The 16805-nt window shown below is 33.9% G+C and overlaps 1 protein-coding gene across 3 annotated transcripts in view; it reads left to right on the forward strand.

The window, feature by feature from the left end:
* Positions 1-16805, forward strand: part of LOC126917229 (eIF-2-alpha kinase GCN2) — a 27708-nt gene continuing 10903 nt past the window's right edge. Inside the window, exons 1-3 of one of the 3 annotated variants that reach the window (XM_050723885.1) lie at positions 1-434; positions 3306-3475; positions 13769-14030. In XM_050723885.1, coding sequence (XP_050579842.1) covers positions 381-434; positions 3306-3475; positions 13769-14030 — 486 coding nt within the window. In that variant the 5' untranslated portion in view covers positions 1-380. Of the gene's footprint in view, positions 435-3305; positions 3476-13768; positions 14031-15699; positions 16172-16805 lie in introns of those variants that run through there. The other 2 variants (XM_050723886.1, XM_050723887.1) reach the window with 2 other exon arrangements.

The following is a 16805-nucleotide window of genomic DNA, read 5'->3' on the forward strand; positions in this document are numbered from 1 at the left end:
TGGTAATCACGTGCTCGATATTCTACTAAAAGGTTATATGTTTCGTGGTTCATTGGTGAACACTGAGTAGTTGTATCATGTATTTTTATTCTTGTCGTTAAGTTAAACTACTTGTTTAATACCGACACAATCAAAACATGAGATTATCGGTGAACTTATATTTGGTATCTCTTTAAGTTATAAAATATGTGGAATCATATTTTCAACAGAATTTTCAGTGAATAGTAATGTGAAAACATTTAAACAGTGAGTGTTTAGTGTTTAGTTTCAATTGAACGCTGAGATCACTGTAATAAAGTTTGAGGTTAAATGTTAAACAATGAGTTAAACTAAGTTATCCGTAATTCTTGAAGAATATTTAAAAATTGAATAATGAAAATATGTCCTGTGAGTCGTCTAAAGATCGGCAGAAAAACGAAATCGAGGTTCTGAAGGTACGTCATGATATAAATAGATAAAAATTTATTTATTTAATGTTGTATGTCTTTTGTATCATAATAGAATATACACATTTATTTCTAGTAAATTAATTTTTATATAACTTGTTATGTAATTTATGAATAGATAAAGATTCAGTATTTCGTATTTTATGCATATACCTACAAATTGTTCGTATTTTTTTTTAAATAAAGGATGTATAATAAATATAAATATATTCCGATGAGTGTAGTGTATGAATATGTTCGATTTTAATATGAATATAAACATAAATGGATTAATATGATATAATAAATAAAATTACATTATAACAAATAAAATTGAAGAAGCAATATATATCTATATTAATATAATTGTTGCTGAATTGTAATTTTATTTATGCTGCTTAAGTTTTGTCTATATATTGTTTATATTATTTATAACATATACATAACTGTGATTATTATACACACACGTACACACTGATAGGAAATCATTTGATCTTTACATGAAGTTAAATAATATCATTTATATAAATAATTTTTGATAATTTAATTTTTAAAATGAATAACCACCAATTGTATTACAGTTTTGTATACTAACATGGTAAAATATTTTGAAATCAATGCCTTTATTTCTATAGCATATTTTTCAAAAGTATCTTTAAAGCTAATAAAGAATATAAATAATGAAGATGGATATAAATCATCTTTATTTATTGGTTTTTATTTAAAATTATTAATTTTGCTTCTAGTTTAAGCATGAAAATTTGGTTTGGATTATTTTGTGGGAATTAGAAGTTATAATTAATTTATGTAAAGCCATTAAAAGTTAGTTAAGAATATAAAAATTCACCAGAATCGATATTTTCTTTTTAAGTGCATTTGACTCTGTACTGTAATGTATTTATACATGGATTTGTTTAGATATAAAATTCAATTTTTGTTTAAAGTAACGATTAAAAGTAAAAGCTAATACTCCTATGGTTTGAATATCAGAGTACTGATCAATGTTTTATGTATTTACATTTAATGTTAATATTTATGGCTTTCACATGTCTCAGAGCACATTATTACATATTTTGGCACACAAAACATATGGTAAAACTAAATGTATTTTGTATAAAATGTTTGAAGTTTATATACAGTGTCAACTAAAAGTATTTGCACAGTTTGGATCCTTGTATGAAATTCTTTGTAAATCTGTAAAGAATGTGATTCTCTATTTAATATTTTTGTAAATTATAACTGTCGACTCTAAAGTTCATGAATCATGAATTTTGGAAATAGTTATAATAAAGAAAAAAATAAAATACACATACACGTCGATTTTGACTGAAACAATTTTGAAATTTTCAGTAAAACAAAAATATTGACACACGTTAAAAATTTGTTATAACATGTATTCTACTTAAATATTTCCAATGTTAGCACATTTGTTATATCATAGGAAGCTTTTCCATCCAAACTGATCGTCATTTATTAAAGTTAGAATATTTTGTAAAAAGAAGAAAACCTGCTGAAAGAAAGATTGTATTAAATTTATACAAGCAAGGAAAATCTTATTCAGGAATAGAATATAGAATATAGAAATATAATAAAAGGAACCTAAAACTACATTCTCGGAAATAGCTGGGATAGTAAAAAACGAATCTAATACGGAAATGCACCCCGTAATAATTAAAACTATTAACTAAAATCAAAACTATTAGATATGAACTAAGAGTTGCAAGACAAAAACCATGGATTAGCAAAATTAATAAAAAAAAAAAATTGTTAGAGTTCGCTATTAATTATGTGCATGAAAATATAGCATTCCGACAAAATACAGACTAAAATAAATTTATTATTTTTCAATGTGATGAACGGGTTTTAGTTAGAAAATCGAATACTAGATTAGATGAAAAAAATTGTTCAAACTATCAAACACGGGGATGGTGGAGCACTTATTCGATGTAGAAGAATTTCTTTTTATTGAAAATACCATGGACAAATATGATTATTTAAATATTTTAAAGTAAAAGTGTGGAAAAATTAAATTTAGAACAAGATTATTATTTTTAATAGGATAATAATCTCAAACACACAACTTATATTGCTAGACAATGGATCATTTTTAATATGCCGCATATCTTAATGACTCCTGCACAATCCTCAGTCCTAAATCCTATTACATTATATTACGTTTAAGCTAGATCTGAAGAAACTACTGCTTGAAGAATGTAAAAAAGAAGAATCTAAAAATTAGTACGTTCAATGTATAATCGTCTGAAAGTTCTTATAAAAGAAAGAATTGCACAATAAATATTAAACAAAATGTTATAATAAATTTATGCTACAAAATCGTAAGTGCGCCTTTTTTCCACCGAGAACGGACCGTTATGTGCGTTTTACTTCTTTTTCTTTATTATAACTATTTTAAAAATTTATGATTTATGATATACATAAACTTTAGAGTCGACGGTTATATTTTACACAAAAATTAAATAGGGAATCACATTCTTTACAGATTTACAAAGAACTTTATACAAAGATCCGGGTTGTACCAATAATTTGAAGTACCGTATGTAAATTTTCATGAAAATGTATCAGTATTTTACAACAAAAATTAACAACATAATTTTTATTATATTTTACAAACAAATACTCCTTTTAAGTAGTGTCGTCTATGTAGCTAAATCTCTTGTTTAAAAACGAGCAATGTTTACGTGGGTATAGTTGTCCTAAACCTAATATTTTGCAAGATACCCATGAAGTATATTTCCAGTCTCCAACTTTGGAGGCTACTTACATAAATGCTGGCATCTAAAAAACATACGTGTCAAATATTTTTCAAAAAATGTATCATTTTTAAGTTTTATTAAAATCGGCGATTTATTGTTCTTATAGAGCATCTTTGGAGATGAACTTCAGGATTTACGTCATGAAAAAAATAGACGGAAATGGCAACCATTAGACATAGTAATCACTTTGATGCCTCAGAAAGGCATGTCAGGTCCAGCTAAAGTGTATGCACAAATTGATCTACATGTAATGTGCAGTGATAAATATCCTGATGAGTAAGTATAATATTAATTCTATGACATTCCCAAGCTATAAATCTTTTGTTATACGAACCATTATGATATAAAACAATTGTAAAAAGTAAGTAAAAAATGCAGCGGGTTTAGGATCTTCACTCATTATACTCCTATTTTCTTTTTTTTTATGTATACCTTATTTATACCTTATATTTTATTTATATGAAGTAATAGAAAACATTTGTTATTGGTAATAGAGTTTTATAACATATTTTGCAATTTATATATACATACACACGTATAACATGTCGCTTTTTATCGATGTTCAAAATTTCGTTCGACATTCAATTGCTATGTTGGAAACCAGATTAACACTTTGACTGCCACGTTAGTCATATATGACCGACCACGGTTTCTCCTATGACGCCACGATGGTCACTGGTGACCGGAGCGCTTGAACTTCTTACAATTGTAAAAATTGAATGAAAATTGACAGTTAGGGCATTTTGAATATAACCGATATAGAGGAGATACTTTGAAATAAAAAGTGCCCCATTGAACAATTAAAAATTTTTATTAGAACATCAATAAAAAAAAAAAAAAAAAAATGACAACAAATCTTGCATCTAACGGTGCACTGTGTTTGTATCCATATCTTTGAGAGGTAATCCACTATAGCGGCACACGACACCAACTAGTGTCAGACGGCGGCAGCGCAGTGGTTAGCGCCTTAAGTTACGAACGTTCGGGACCCCGGGTTCAAATCCCGGCGACCGGAGTCCGATTTTTCTTCCACGATACGTAAATGAGAAGAAAAGCAGCCGTACTCCAGCAGTGGCATTTAACCAACAGCAGGACCCATCTCGAAATCTACAGCTGGCAGTAGCACTATCACCACAAACATATTACACCTCACTACGAATGTTATTATAAACATACCTTAGAAAATAATCGTATATGCTGTTTTAAAATCATATAATTAAAGTTAGAAGTGTGAAAATACCTTATTATTATGGATAGAATGAGCAAATATATTCAACAATATGTTCTGGACGTTTTGCTTACGACGAAATAACGAATGCGAATGGTTTGTTGAAATAAACGAAGCCTTGTTATAATATGATAAACCAGTAAGATAAACGGTCCATTAGGGAAGAATGTTGTCTTACATCTTCAATTTATTATTATTTTGCCATTATATGTTTTGAATAATAAAAATACTCCCGTGGCGTCCTGAGCGAAACATATGATTTCGGTGTGGCAAGTAGTATTATCTTTGGTAACGGGTGCTTTCCTCGGATAGAATTTCCATACAGTACCTGGGCACCCCTAGGGCCATAGGGGTTGGGATTACGCCCAACCATCGCACAAGGCACCCAGTACCTTGCTACCTGGATTAGTTAAGTCTGGCAGGGGCTGTCGCTCGTCTCAGGTCGAACGGGGCACATTCTAAGCCCTCCCGTCTCTCCAGGACGGTTCCGGAGCAGATGGGACGAAGGCCATTCGGTGGAGCCAAGTATCCCTTAAATCGGCCCTCTGATGGCAGCATCTTGGTCATCAACTACTACCACCACGAGTCCAAACCCGTAATTGTTCGAGCTGAGGGGTCGCTACTCCCTCCGGGCTTTCACTCGACCCCCGTGGTACCATTCTTAGTCATTGGTGGGACTATCGTGTGGATGTACGGCCACGTCACTACCGGCCGGTGACCTGTTAACCGAGCTCGGCAGTTCCAGATGGGACTCACGTAAGTGAGGACCTCAAGGTACAATGTACCCGGGAACTTATCTCGACGGTCCCATCCTTGGCTTCAGGATCGTGGGTACGCTACTACCCAAGGCCACGTAGAGAGAATGTAACAGTACTTAAACGCCTTACACTCCCAGCGACCTTCCCCAGAGTACATAGAGGACTCACGTAAGCGGGACGCTTATCCCGACGGTCCCCCCTGGCTTCGGGAACGTGAGTTTGCCAGCCCCCGTAGACTCACATAAGCGAATCCTCTCTGCAGGAATTTCGACGTGACAGACAAAGTGTTAAGGAAAAATTCGCTATAATGCTGTAATAATAAGTATTGAATATTAATCCTTCCGCTACAGCGGTTCGGTCCGTCGTAGCGCCGCCATTGAACTCGACGCCGCATCGAAACTGTACACATTGCGCGTGGACAGTTTATCTTGAAAGAAAAGGGACTTTTCTTTAAAACAATATACTTATAATTTCTACATAAAAGATATAAACTTATTTAATGGGTATAAAGAGTCTGACCAATGATCGAAAATAATGGAAGAATAATATACAGTGATTAATAATTTAATTTAATATGATATGTTTTGAAATATGGAAACACGCATAACCCAACATCACATTCTTGGCATTGATAACGAGATTCTCATCTCTTATTGTTTTTCGCACACACAACACACCTTCGTGACCTATTTTTTCCTGTAGCTTCATAAAGTGAAGGAAAATGTCTTCTGTTGAGTCCTGATAAGTAATTATTTCCGAGTGTAATAAGATGACGGGATGTTTTTTCTCATATTTCTTTCAAATTTGATCTATTAATTTCAGTTGAAATTTTGCGACTGATATTGTTTTGTTGGTTTCCAATTTGTATAGACAATATGAATTCCATAAGCATATATTAATCATATGGAAGAAATATTTTTTGTACCATTTTGTTGTTTTGCGGGTAGAATTTATAGTACTGATGACCATGTCTGTCCTGTCTATAGCACCCATCAATTTATCAGAGTCGTATACATAAGATGGTTTCTGTAAAATTTCTTGTGCACTGTAGTGTTTTGGTACATCCACAAATTCTTCTGTATATATTGTTGAAATCATGAAAACCTTTTTTTTATCGTGCTATTTTATGGCTAACATATTTGCAGACTAGCGGAAGCACGTTTCTGGTTTTACGTCTTTAGACCAGCCAACATCTTGACTGGTTTTCCGTTCTTTCATCAGTCATCATCTTAACTTGCTATTTATACTTTGCTGAGAACATATCTATACGCACCACGCGTAAATACTTAAATCTTAAAGGTTGTTGAAATAAAGCGTATATTTTAACCTGTTAACTCGGTGTTATCATCATTTTAACCACCTCTATTATCTTAACCGAAATAGGGGATCGATTGATTCGTAGTGTCGATTATCGTATCGTAACGAGAATTTACTACTCTCGTTGGCGCTATCTACCGCGTCTCTCCACGAAAGGTTGAACATTTGTTCCTTCAAGCCGGATTCATATGCACTAAACCGTTAAATAGAACAGTGTACACATCAGTAACACAGCAGCCCCACCCAACTCCAATCAAACAATGCCACGTGACTCCACCATTATCATCAATGTAGCAAGTCCTAACAAGCGGAGAATCAACTTCGGAAAGGAAACATCTTCAACGCGAGGAACACCCACGCAATCTCCCGCTGCACAGTAATGAGCAACAACTGTACGTGGAGAAATCCTCATGGACACTCAGCCGCTGCGGCAGCAGCAGAGCAGTGTCAAACTCTTACCGACTAAAACTCCACGATGGCCTGCCTACGCGTGTGACAGGAGTGCCCCGCGACCTCTTGTGAATTACTGCCAATGCACTCCACGCATCCTTTTGATTGAGACAATCCTGCAAACTTCCCTAACAAATTAATTTGACGCTAGGGAGGCCATTGCCCCTAGCGCCACCCCTCTGCTAGACGCGGCCCCAAGGGGACGGCGGTGGAGCGGCCCTGGGCCGCCTGACCGCCATCACCCTCCGTCGCGTTACCTTACAAGAGTGAGAGTTTCTCTCTCTCTCCCTCTCTTCCCGCTCCTTTACGAGTATAACTTGCTCGCAGAAGGAGCGGACAGCCTCGTAGTCCTGCGGCTCGCCCAGCATCGTCTCCACGATCACCAAGGAGGCCAATCTCTTGCCTATAACGGGGCAGCTCCCATGCCGGACAAAATTTCAGCGTGTGCTGCGTTGTGTCCCTGCCCTCCCTGCAGTGGTGACAGATGTCCGTCGCCTCGCGTCCGATCTTCATCAGGTACTCGCCGAACACGCTGTGTCCTGTGAGCACCTGGGTCATCCTATAGGTGAGCGGGAAACCGCGGCGGCTCCTCCATGTCTCATAACTTGGGAGGACTATCCCCACGCCTCGATTTCGTCTCCTTTGTTGATCAACTGAGACTGCCACTGGACCCACGCATCCTCCTCGGCGGTTCCCACGTCATCTAGGGCCGCCTGCTCGGGCGCGTCCTCTTCGGGGTCCAGCGTTCTCAAGTGGGTATATCTCCGCTTGAGTGCCAACGCCCGGAGCTCCCACGGAGGAGACGCGGCCAGAACGGTCGCCGACGCGTACGACACCGTTCGGTATCCACTAACGATTCTGATGGCGCCCAACCTGTGCAGCCTTCTTAGAAACAGGATGCTGTGGCGACTGACCATCAGATCGTCCGCTCATACCGGAGCCCCGTACATCACTCGCAACCAAACGACGCCCTCGTACAGTCGGCGCACCGCGACTCCTGTCCCACCGATGTTCTGCAACAGCCGCACAAGACGTTGGCCGCCACCAACACCTTCGGGACCAGGGAGTCGAAGTGCCGTCTGAACGTTCATTGGCTGTCGATGATGAGACTCAGATACTTCATTCGCGATCCCACCCCGACAGCTTCTCCTGTCATGCTTATTCTTAGACCAGGTGGAGGAGTCCCTCGCCTATTCTTGTCGTAAAACCACATGGCCTTTGGCTTGGCAGGGAAGATCCTCAGGTCCAGTCCGCGCACAGCGCGTATCGCGCAGGCCGTTGCGACCTCCCCGAAACGCGACGTCTCGTGCCATCCGCGCCCGGAGGCAGCGGACAGCGCAGTACCTCGTCGTACGCGACGATCCGTAGGATCGGTCCCAACACCGAGTCGTAGAACGGGTAGAGAGTTTATCTTGGGAAATAAATAGGATGGATTAGAATAATATTTTTACTCATCAAATACAGGAAGATCTTCAAGATTTTCATATTTTAACACTAGAACTACCGACGTTTGAGAGGTAGCTATCTCTACCAAAACAGGTCGAAATGACTGATCTTTAAAAAATACGTAATAATGGAATATTTTTATATTTATTGATTTATTATTATCTTAGAAAAGGAACTACATGTTCTGAGATCATAAAAACTATATAATAACAACTATAATAATAACAATAAGTACAATAATGAAGAATATTTAGTACCCAAATCTTTGGTAACAAAAATATTAAAATAAATTTCCATTGGTAAATATAAAAAGTATAATATAATAATATAATAATAAACGTAATAAGCATAATAGAATAAATAAAATACAAATATAACTTAAATTATTAGGTACAAATGTTATCATTCGTAACATTTCTTACAAACGTTAACTTTATTCTGCGTGCATTTTCCGCATGCATATTTTTTACAAACATTGCAAATGATGGTGGTCTTATTATTATTATAATACCCTATTTGACAACATTTGCGTGAATTCTTTGACGTACTTTGGACCTCAGATGCTCTTTGTTCTACTCGAGATTTTTCATTGTCAGCGGCAAGTTCATCTGCTAATTAAAACATAAACTCTTTTCTGGATATCTGCTCACCTGTGGTTTCCCTATATAAAATCCAGGCATTTATGCCAGCTAAATCTAAAATATTAAAAAATACTTGAAGTGGCCATTTTCTTGATCCCGACTTCACGCTATATTTTTTTGCCATTTGATCTGCTATATCTACTCCAAATTTTGTCTTGTTATAAAATTCGACCGTTTCAGGCAGGCCCTTTTCGCTTTTTCTAATTTTGACGGTTTTATGTTTTAAGCTCAAGATAAAAATTTTCTTTCTCGGCTTACTTTTATAAATTGTGAGTGTAATCTCATTTGATCGATACAGCAGCGACGAAAAGCGAGCCATGGTATCCTTTTTCGTTTTACAAATTTTAGGGAGTTCTCTTCTGTTTCCGCGTGTTGTGCCAACCAGTGTGGTTCTTTTGGCTAATAATTTATATTCCAGTGATAAACTTGCAAAAAAATTGCCATCATACTATACGGTTCAATAAGTTTGAATACCACAAATTCACCCAGAGGTTGCGATGGTGTTCGGTTTTCGTTCTTTCCTAAATAAGGAAATCCATTTACAATATATTTGAACATCAGATGCCACTCAAACTTTAATTCCGAATTTGTCGGGCTTATTCGGTAAATATTGTGGAAACCTATATCTGGCTTTAGTTGCGAAAAGTTGCTCGTCTATTGTAATGTTTGCGCCAGGTTTATAGCAATTCTGGCTGTTTTCAATAAACTTATCCCATACGGTTGATGTTAGTGCAAATTTATCATTTTTCAAACGTTGACTTCTATCATCTTTTTTTCAAATCGAATAAACTTCAATATTTCAAGAAACTCATTCCGACTCATTGTGCTGGAAAAGAAGCTTGCTCCCCATTTTGTATTCTACAAATACGAAAGTTTCAAATTTTTCGCTTCGTATGCCCCCCCCCCCCGTGCGTACAATATTCCAAGGAATGCTTTCAATTTTGTTTCTGTAAGGGTCCCACCCTTTTACCTTTTACCCAAAACACGAAAGGCTTCTGATTCGGTACAAGATATTATACGTTGCAACATATGGCTGTCAATTAGTAGGGAAAATGCGCTAATTACCTTATCTTTCATGACGTTTCTTTTTACATATGCTGTGGAGCCGGATTTGGCCTAGCTTGTGCACTTTCAGTTTCATTTTCAGAACTTGAAAGCAGCTGAGCACGTATTCGTTTGCGTACATTCAAAATGTTCTCTGGCTCACTTTCTGAAGACTCATTTTCTTTGTCACTAATGTCACTATTACTGTTATCACTACAAATTTCAATTTCTTTCTCCTCTGGTTCACTTCCATCACACTCAGAGAATTCACTATCTTCGATATCAGAGCATTCCACTGGTATCCTTTTCAGTTTTTGCAACAATTCGGATGCTTTCAATTGTTTACTCATTTTCAAGACTTGTAAAATATTGCTTTATAAAACGATAAATCAGAGCTTATTTCAACAACTATGCTCTACAGAATGACCGTGTGCAACAGCAAGAGCAGCTATTCCTATTACTTTGTACGTTACTCTACGGCTATGTTTATGTAAACAAACTTATAGATAATATAAATTATATCTAGATATCTAATACCCCATTTAAATAAACGAGTCCGGTTTCAGTAAACAGACTTGTACTGATATAAGTAGCCATGATACAAAATTTCCTTTATATTAAATGAATAAAACAAAATTAAAGTTTATTATATTATTCCTTTAACTATCCCTGCAAAAGTCATTACGTCATTGCGGAGAAAAAAATATAACATGAAATAGAGATTTTAAAATAATGTTGTCAAATCAGTCATTTTGACCGGCGTGGTAGTTTTGGTGTTAAGATGATTCGCGCAGAGTTTAATCGTATATATTTTTTCTATTCTTATCTCCAGATTTTTTTCATTCATTATCACCCGACATCCTCGTTTTATTGATATAAAATATCTTGGTCAAGATAGGTAATGCCAGTAATAAGAAATAAAATAGACTGCACATAGGAGTCTGTTTAACAAGAGTCTGTATATATTGGGTTTGCTTGGGTATAAGTGATTGTCATTAGGTGGTATTGACAAAATCCGCAATCACTTTGTTGCCAACCCAACAGTTTGAATCGCAATTTTTCATGACTAGCTAATCTGTAAATATGTCATTGTTCTCGAAGTTTTCTATATTATGCCAATACATTTGTTGTATATTTTATAGTAAAATATTAGTCCTCAATAAAATATGTTACATATATCTGAATTAGAAGCTAAATGGTTGTTAACACTACACCTACCGACACTTCGTGTATACCTATTCCTACCGTGTGCGGTCAAAATGACCGGTGATTAAAGAAGTAATAGTTTTTATGATTTTACTTAGATAATTGTTAATTTATAACTAAATGTATATAAAATGATGAACTTTCATAAAATTTCGTCCAAATTTACTTTTGTTTAATTTCAATTATAGACTTTAATAGAATCACACTTTTATTTATATAGAAATATATCTTATTCAACTTTGCTGCATTTTTTACAAGTTATCCTATTATCAAATGTACATTTGCCGCATAAATACTTCCTGCATCTTAAACAAATTTTCGTAATTTTGTAACCTTTACTTAAATACTAATTTTTTGCTTGACAAGTTTTTTGTAGTACTTGTTGATAGTTTTATTGCATGGTTTCTTTTCCCGCGATTCTTTATATAAAAGTAATGTATGCACTAAGTTTATAACAATTTTGTGAATTCTCTGTAAATTGGCCCCATACTGTAGATACCATTGCAAATTTATTGGTTCGTAAACGTTGGCTTCTTTTGCTCATCTTATCAAATCGTATAAACCTCATAATTTCAGCAAAGTCATTCCTCCTCAATGTTTTTGAAACAAATGCAAATCTCCAAATTTTATTCCACAAATATTAGACATCTAAATTCTTTGCCTGATATGCACCGCGGGCATATAACAGAGCAATAAATGCATCTAGTTTTGTTGTATCTAGCTCCCTCGTAATCCCCAATACTCTAAATGCTTCTTCTTCGGTACATTTTATTATATGATTCCTTATACGGTGATCAATGATAAAATAAAATGCCGTCTTTACGTGTCCTTTCATTATATGCCGTTTAGTATATCCCTAAAAATATTATGGACCGATGTCCTACCAGGTTTAAGACTTGCATCTATTTCTTTCCAAACTGTTCTATCGGCCCCAGTTTCACTCTCTGCCGTCAACGATAACTTCTTTCCTTCTTGCCCTTATGTAAACGCTTATTTATAATATTCAACTCTGATTCGGTTGTAAATAGCTTTTTATGTGTTTCCATGCCGTTTTCAGTTGCTAAAGTTTCTCGTTCATCGCACATTGAACAGTCTTCTTCTATGTCCGTTATTTTTTTTTAAATCTTGATATTTTTGGGGTGAATATTTATCACAAAATAATACCATATACGGAATACAAAATTATTGTCAAATTTGATATGCTTTACTTTTCCTTTTATAATAACTTTACACGAAACGCTCTGAGATGCTTTCTGTCTGAGTTTTAGAGATAAAAAATGTAGATGTCGAGTAATTGACTAACAAACCGAGATGTATTCTAATCGAAAAGACAATAGCAAGTAAAAATATGATCTTTGACCATTGGAGATGACCATTCTCCACCAACGGTTACTCGAGGTTGGAGTTGGGAAACATTTTTCCATGTTTTATAGCCATGAGCAATAACTCTAAGAAACTTCTCGACTTTTAAAATGTTTGTAACAATGGACTGTACAAAATACTAAATTTTGTGGCGATCAGGATTAGGATTAGGTGACCTTAGGATTATAATGGGCTCGAGTTGATATGTCTTGACAGTTGGTGGCTCTTGATCGAGGGATGGATTGTTTTATGACAAGATTATGAGTGTAATAGCTGTTATTATTTGTTGTACTAATTTTGTTTGTCATTTGACTTTGAGGTATTCTTTTCTTCGTACCGATTGCATTTACTTTAAGAATAACTAACATATTTTGTCGGGCGGTCAAAATGACCGCTCACGGTAGGCAAGGCAGAATATAAATATTTCTCAGAAAATAAAAGAGCAAACTAAAATTAAATACAGAAAAATATATTATATGCATAGCGATATGATAAAGTTTAAATATGGTTAAATTTGTGTAGAAGTCGCCAGAGCGGTCGATTTGACCGCGCCGATAGATTTAGTGTTAAATATTAAATTGTCCCAGAAGTTTATTTCGTTTTATAAGGAAATAGTAGTTGCACAATATTTTTTGTTTTATATTATTTTATTGAATTGTGTGTATTGTCTATTACAAAATGAATCAGACATAATTCAATAAAATAATATAAAATAAAAAATGTTGTGCATCTGTTATTTCCTTATAAAACGATACAAACTTTGGGACAACCTAATACTTTAATAAAAACGATTTTTAATTTGAAATTAGACTGAAAAAATTTTGATTAATATGCGGTGTCTGGACATTTTCAGACATTATACATACATGCCTACGTGTTATACATATACACACACATACATACATACATATAAATATGTTTCGGAAATATAAATGCGAGAATTGCACAAGATAGGATAATTGTGAAAATAAATCGGTGAAATTTAATGTTTAAATTTTAGACTTTAATATAATTTAACCAAATATGAATGTATATTAAATCTAATCGATATAACTTAAAGTTATATGATCTTTACTACGAAAACTTTTTTTTATGCTTTTTATTACATAACTTGCAGTATACCAAACATAGAGTTGGAAAATAGCAGAGGCTTATCTCATCAACAAATTGCAGTATTATATGCCGAATTAGTGGAGCTAACAAAACAATTACAAGGAGAAGTAATGATCTTTGAATTAACGCAACATGTTCAGAAATATTTACACGAGAATAATAAACCAAGTTACAGTAGCTTTTATGAAGAGATGGTTTCACGACGCCAAGAAAAGATCGAATATGAAATGTTGGAAAAGCAGTTGAAAGAAGATAAAGAAAGACAGGTTAGATACGCATATTATATAAATCATATTGTAATAAAATGAATAGCTGAGGTTACTGTCTAAGTTTATTGTCCTACATCATTCTGTACTGCAATAATCTGTTCCTTCAAAAGGGTAAATTATATGAATCGATGAATGTAAATAAATTACTACATTACAAGGATGTTTGACTTGCCAGTTTTATAAAAACACATAATTTTAAAAGATGCGATTTTTACGAATTTTAAATCGATCACTTTATTAATGTAACTTATGATGAAACGAGTAAAACATATTCTGTAATTCTCGTATTCTATCTAATATAAAATTAATAACTTCTAAAATAATTATCTTTGTTATGATTATAAATCGTCGTAAATTGGAAATTAAGAACCATGAAAGTTTAACTGCCATATGAATATGAGAAAAATTTATTAATTTTAATTTTTGTGATTACCTTATTGTTTTTACAAATTAATTTTGCATTATGATAAAAATAAATATTTTGGTATTTTGAATAGTTTTGTTCAAGGATTCTATTGTAGAAAATAAATTAAATATGTGTATTTGAAAATATTGTATAATAATCGCTGATTGTAAAAAATCATAAATATATGACGAATCAATTGTATACAATTTGTTATTTTTAAAGTTGATACTTTTTTCACAATCTTTTTGTATTAATTCTAATTTATTAATCTAATAATCTAATTTATTTTAAAGTAAAGTTACATATTTTTCAACTAATTTAAACTATCCATTAAACACGTACAAATTATTAATTATTAGATACAGCGAAATTTTAATATTACATTTTATAATTTCATATAAGGATACAAATAGGGTGGGATAATAACTTTAATCACTTTGAATATCTCTGAAGGAAGCCATAATAATTTTCTTATAAGCGGAGGGTTTCCGGAGATTTCGAGATCACTTCCATTTCTTTAATTACTTACCGATACTTCTTTAAGTACATTGTTATTGGAAAAAAGGCAAATGAATCAGGCGATAAATTTGGCGACCCTTCGACATTTTCAACTGGCAACGGTTCGATATGGAGATTTAAAAAACACCAAGCAATGATATAGAGTCAAAATTTGTCAAAGATGTCCTACAATGCCTTAAAGACTAAAATATACGTAGATCTAGACCACATTTACAAAATGGATGAAACATCTTTGTTGTGAAAAGCTCTTCTAGATCGAACGTTAATTCGTACGATAGAAAAGAGGGCATATGAAAGCCAAATACAAGAAGATCGAGTAACGGATTTTGTGTAAATGCAAATGGAGTTTATAAACTACATCTTTTTATTCATAGATGCGAGAAACCGAAAGCGCTCAAACATATCAAATGAATTTACCCGCTGTGTCCAAAACTAGGAAACAGACTTTGATGAATTGCAATGTGTAATATTTGCTGATTGTTTGTAAAATCATTCCAAATCCATTGTAAAAAGTTCAATTGGAAAAATGAACTCGCAGGCGAATGTCCTTATTAGCATGCAATTGTGTCTCTCATATTCTAGCACTGGATAGACTACCGATTATGTAATACCGATTATGATGTCGACGAACTCCTTCTTTCAACGGATAAACCAGAAAATGGTAACAAAATTCAAAACTTTGTTTCATCATCGTACGCTAAGAGAAATCTTAGATTTTCCTCGCATTTGTTAAAAAAAGCTTGAGACGATATATTGCCCTTCAATAATTACTCTTCATGGGAGCGATTCCTAAACAACGTTGTAAAGAAAGAAACCATAAAGCAAGAAACGGCGATGGAACGTGTTTCAAATATATTCAGCATTACTGGGATCAAAGGAATAATTGCCACAATTATTCAGTAAATAGTGTCCGTAGATGAAATTCAGAAATGGTCTTGCCGATCTGTGAATAAATTGAAGATAAAGTACAACAAACGAAAAATGGAATGATAAAGAACAGCGTCATCATCAAGTCAGAAAAGAAACCGTTGTTAGACAAGAAGGAAACCAAACACATTAATTTATTACTATATGCCGGAAGTCAGACACCGTGTATATAATTGCAAGCACTGAAACTCTACTATGAACAAGTGTGCCTAAAGAACCTTAAGAAACTGTCCTAGGTGAAGAAATGTATCCTCGACAAAGATGCGAATAATTATATAAAAAGGTGGTAAGTAATAGCTTCTTAAATAATCAATTATTTTACTATATGTATATATATATATTACTTGTTATCAAATTTTTTATATCAACCCGACTTAAGAATTGGACGACGTTTGATGTAGTACATACTTGAAATGAAAGATACTTAGAGGGTTGCATTTCAATTCATTCTTATCCGGAAAATTGTACTTTTCCATTGATAATATTTTAATGAATGTAACATATCAAATTTAAAAAAACTAATTCTTCTGATGAAATGATTCATGTTTTGCGTTTATTTTATATGTATACATATATCGTAGGACTAAAAAATATGCAAAGATATATACAAGATATTACACACAATTGGTTCAAACTATAAATCTAAAATAGTAGAAAATAGACAAAATTAATTGAATGATTACGGTGGATGACTCGGTGGATATGTCCATTTTGGAAGTGTAGGCGTTCTGAAGATTTTAGTTATACATAACTAGATATGACTATTATTATATTATGACACAACTAGATAGTTTATTATGCAAATCAAGATGCATCGTATTAAAGATAAGGAAAACGTAAACACAAGAATACAGCGTTACTTTTTTCGCGTTTGTCGTACTATAAATTCTATAAACCTCGTTAATGCTGAGACTCTTTCA

Source organism: Bombus affinis, chromosome 6 (genome assembly GCF_024516045.1).
Source record: "Bombus affinis isolate iyBomAffi1 chromosome 6, iyBomAffi1.2, whole genome shotgun sequence".
Classification (NCBI taxonomy): Eukaryota; Metazoa; Arthropoda; class Insecta; order Hymenoptera; family Apidae; genus Bombus; species Bombus affinis.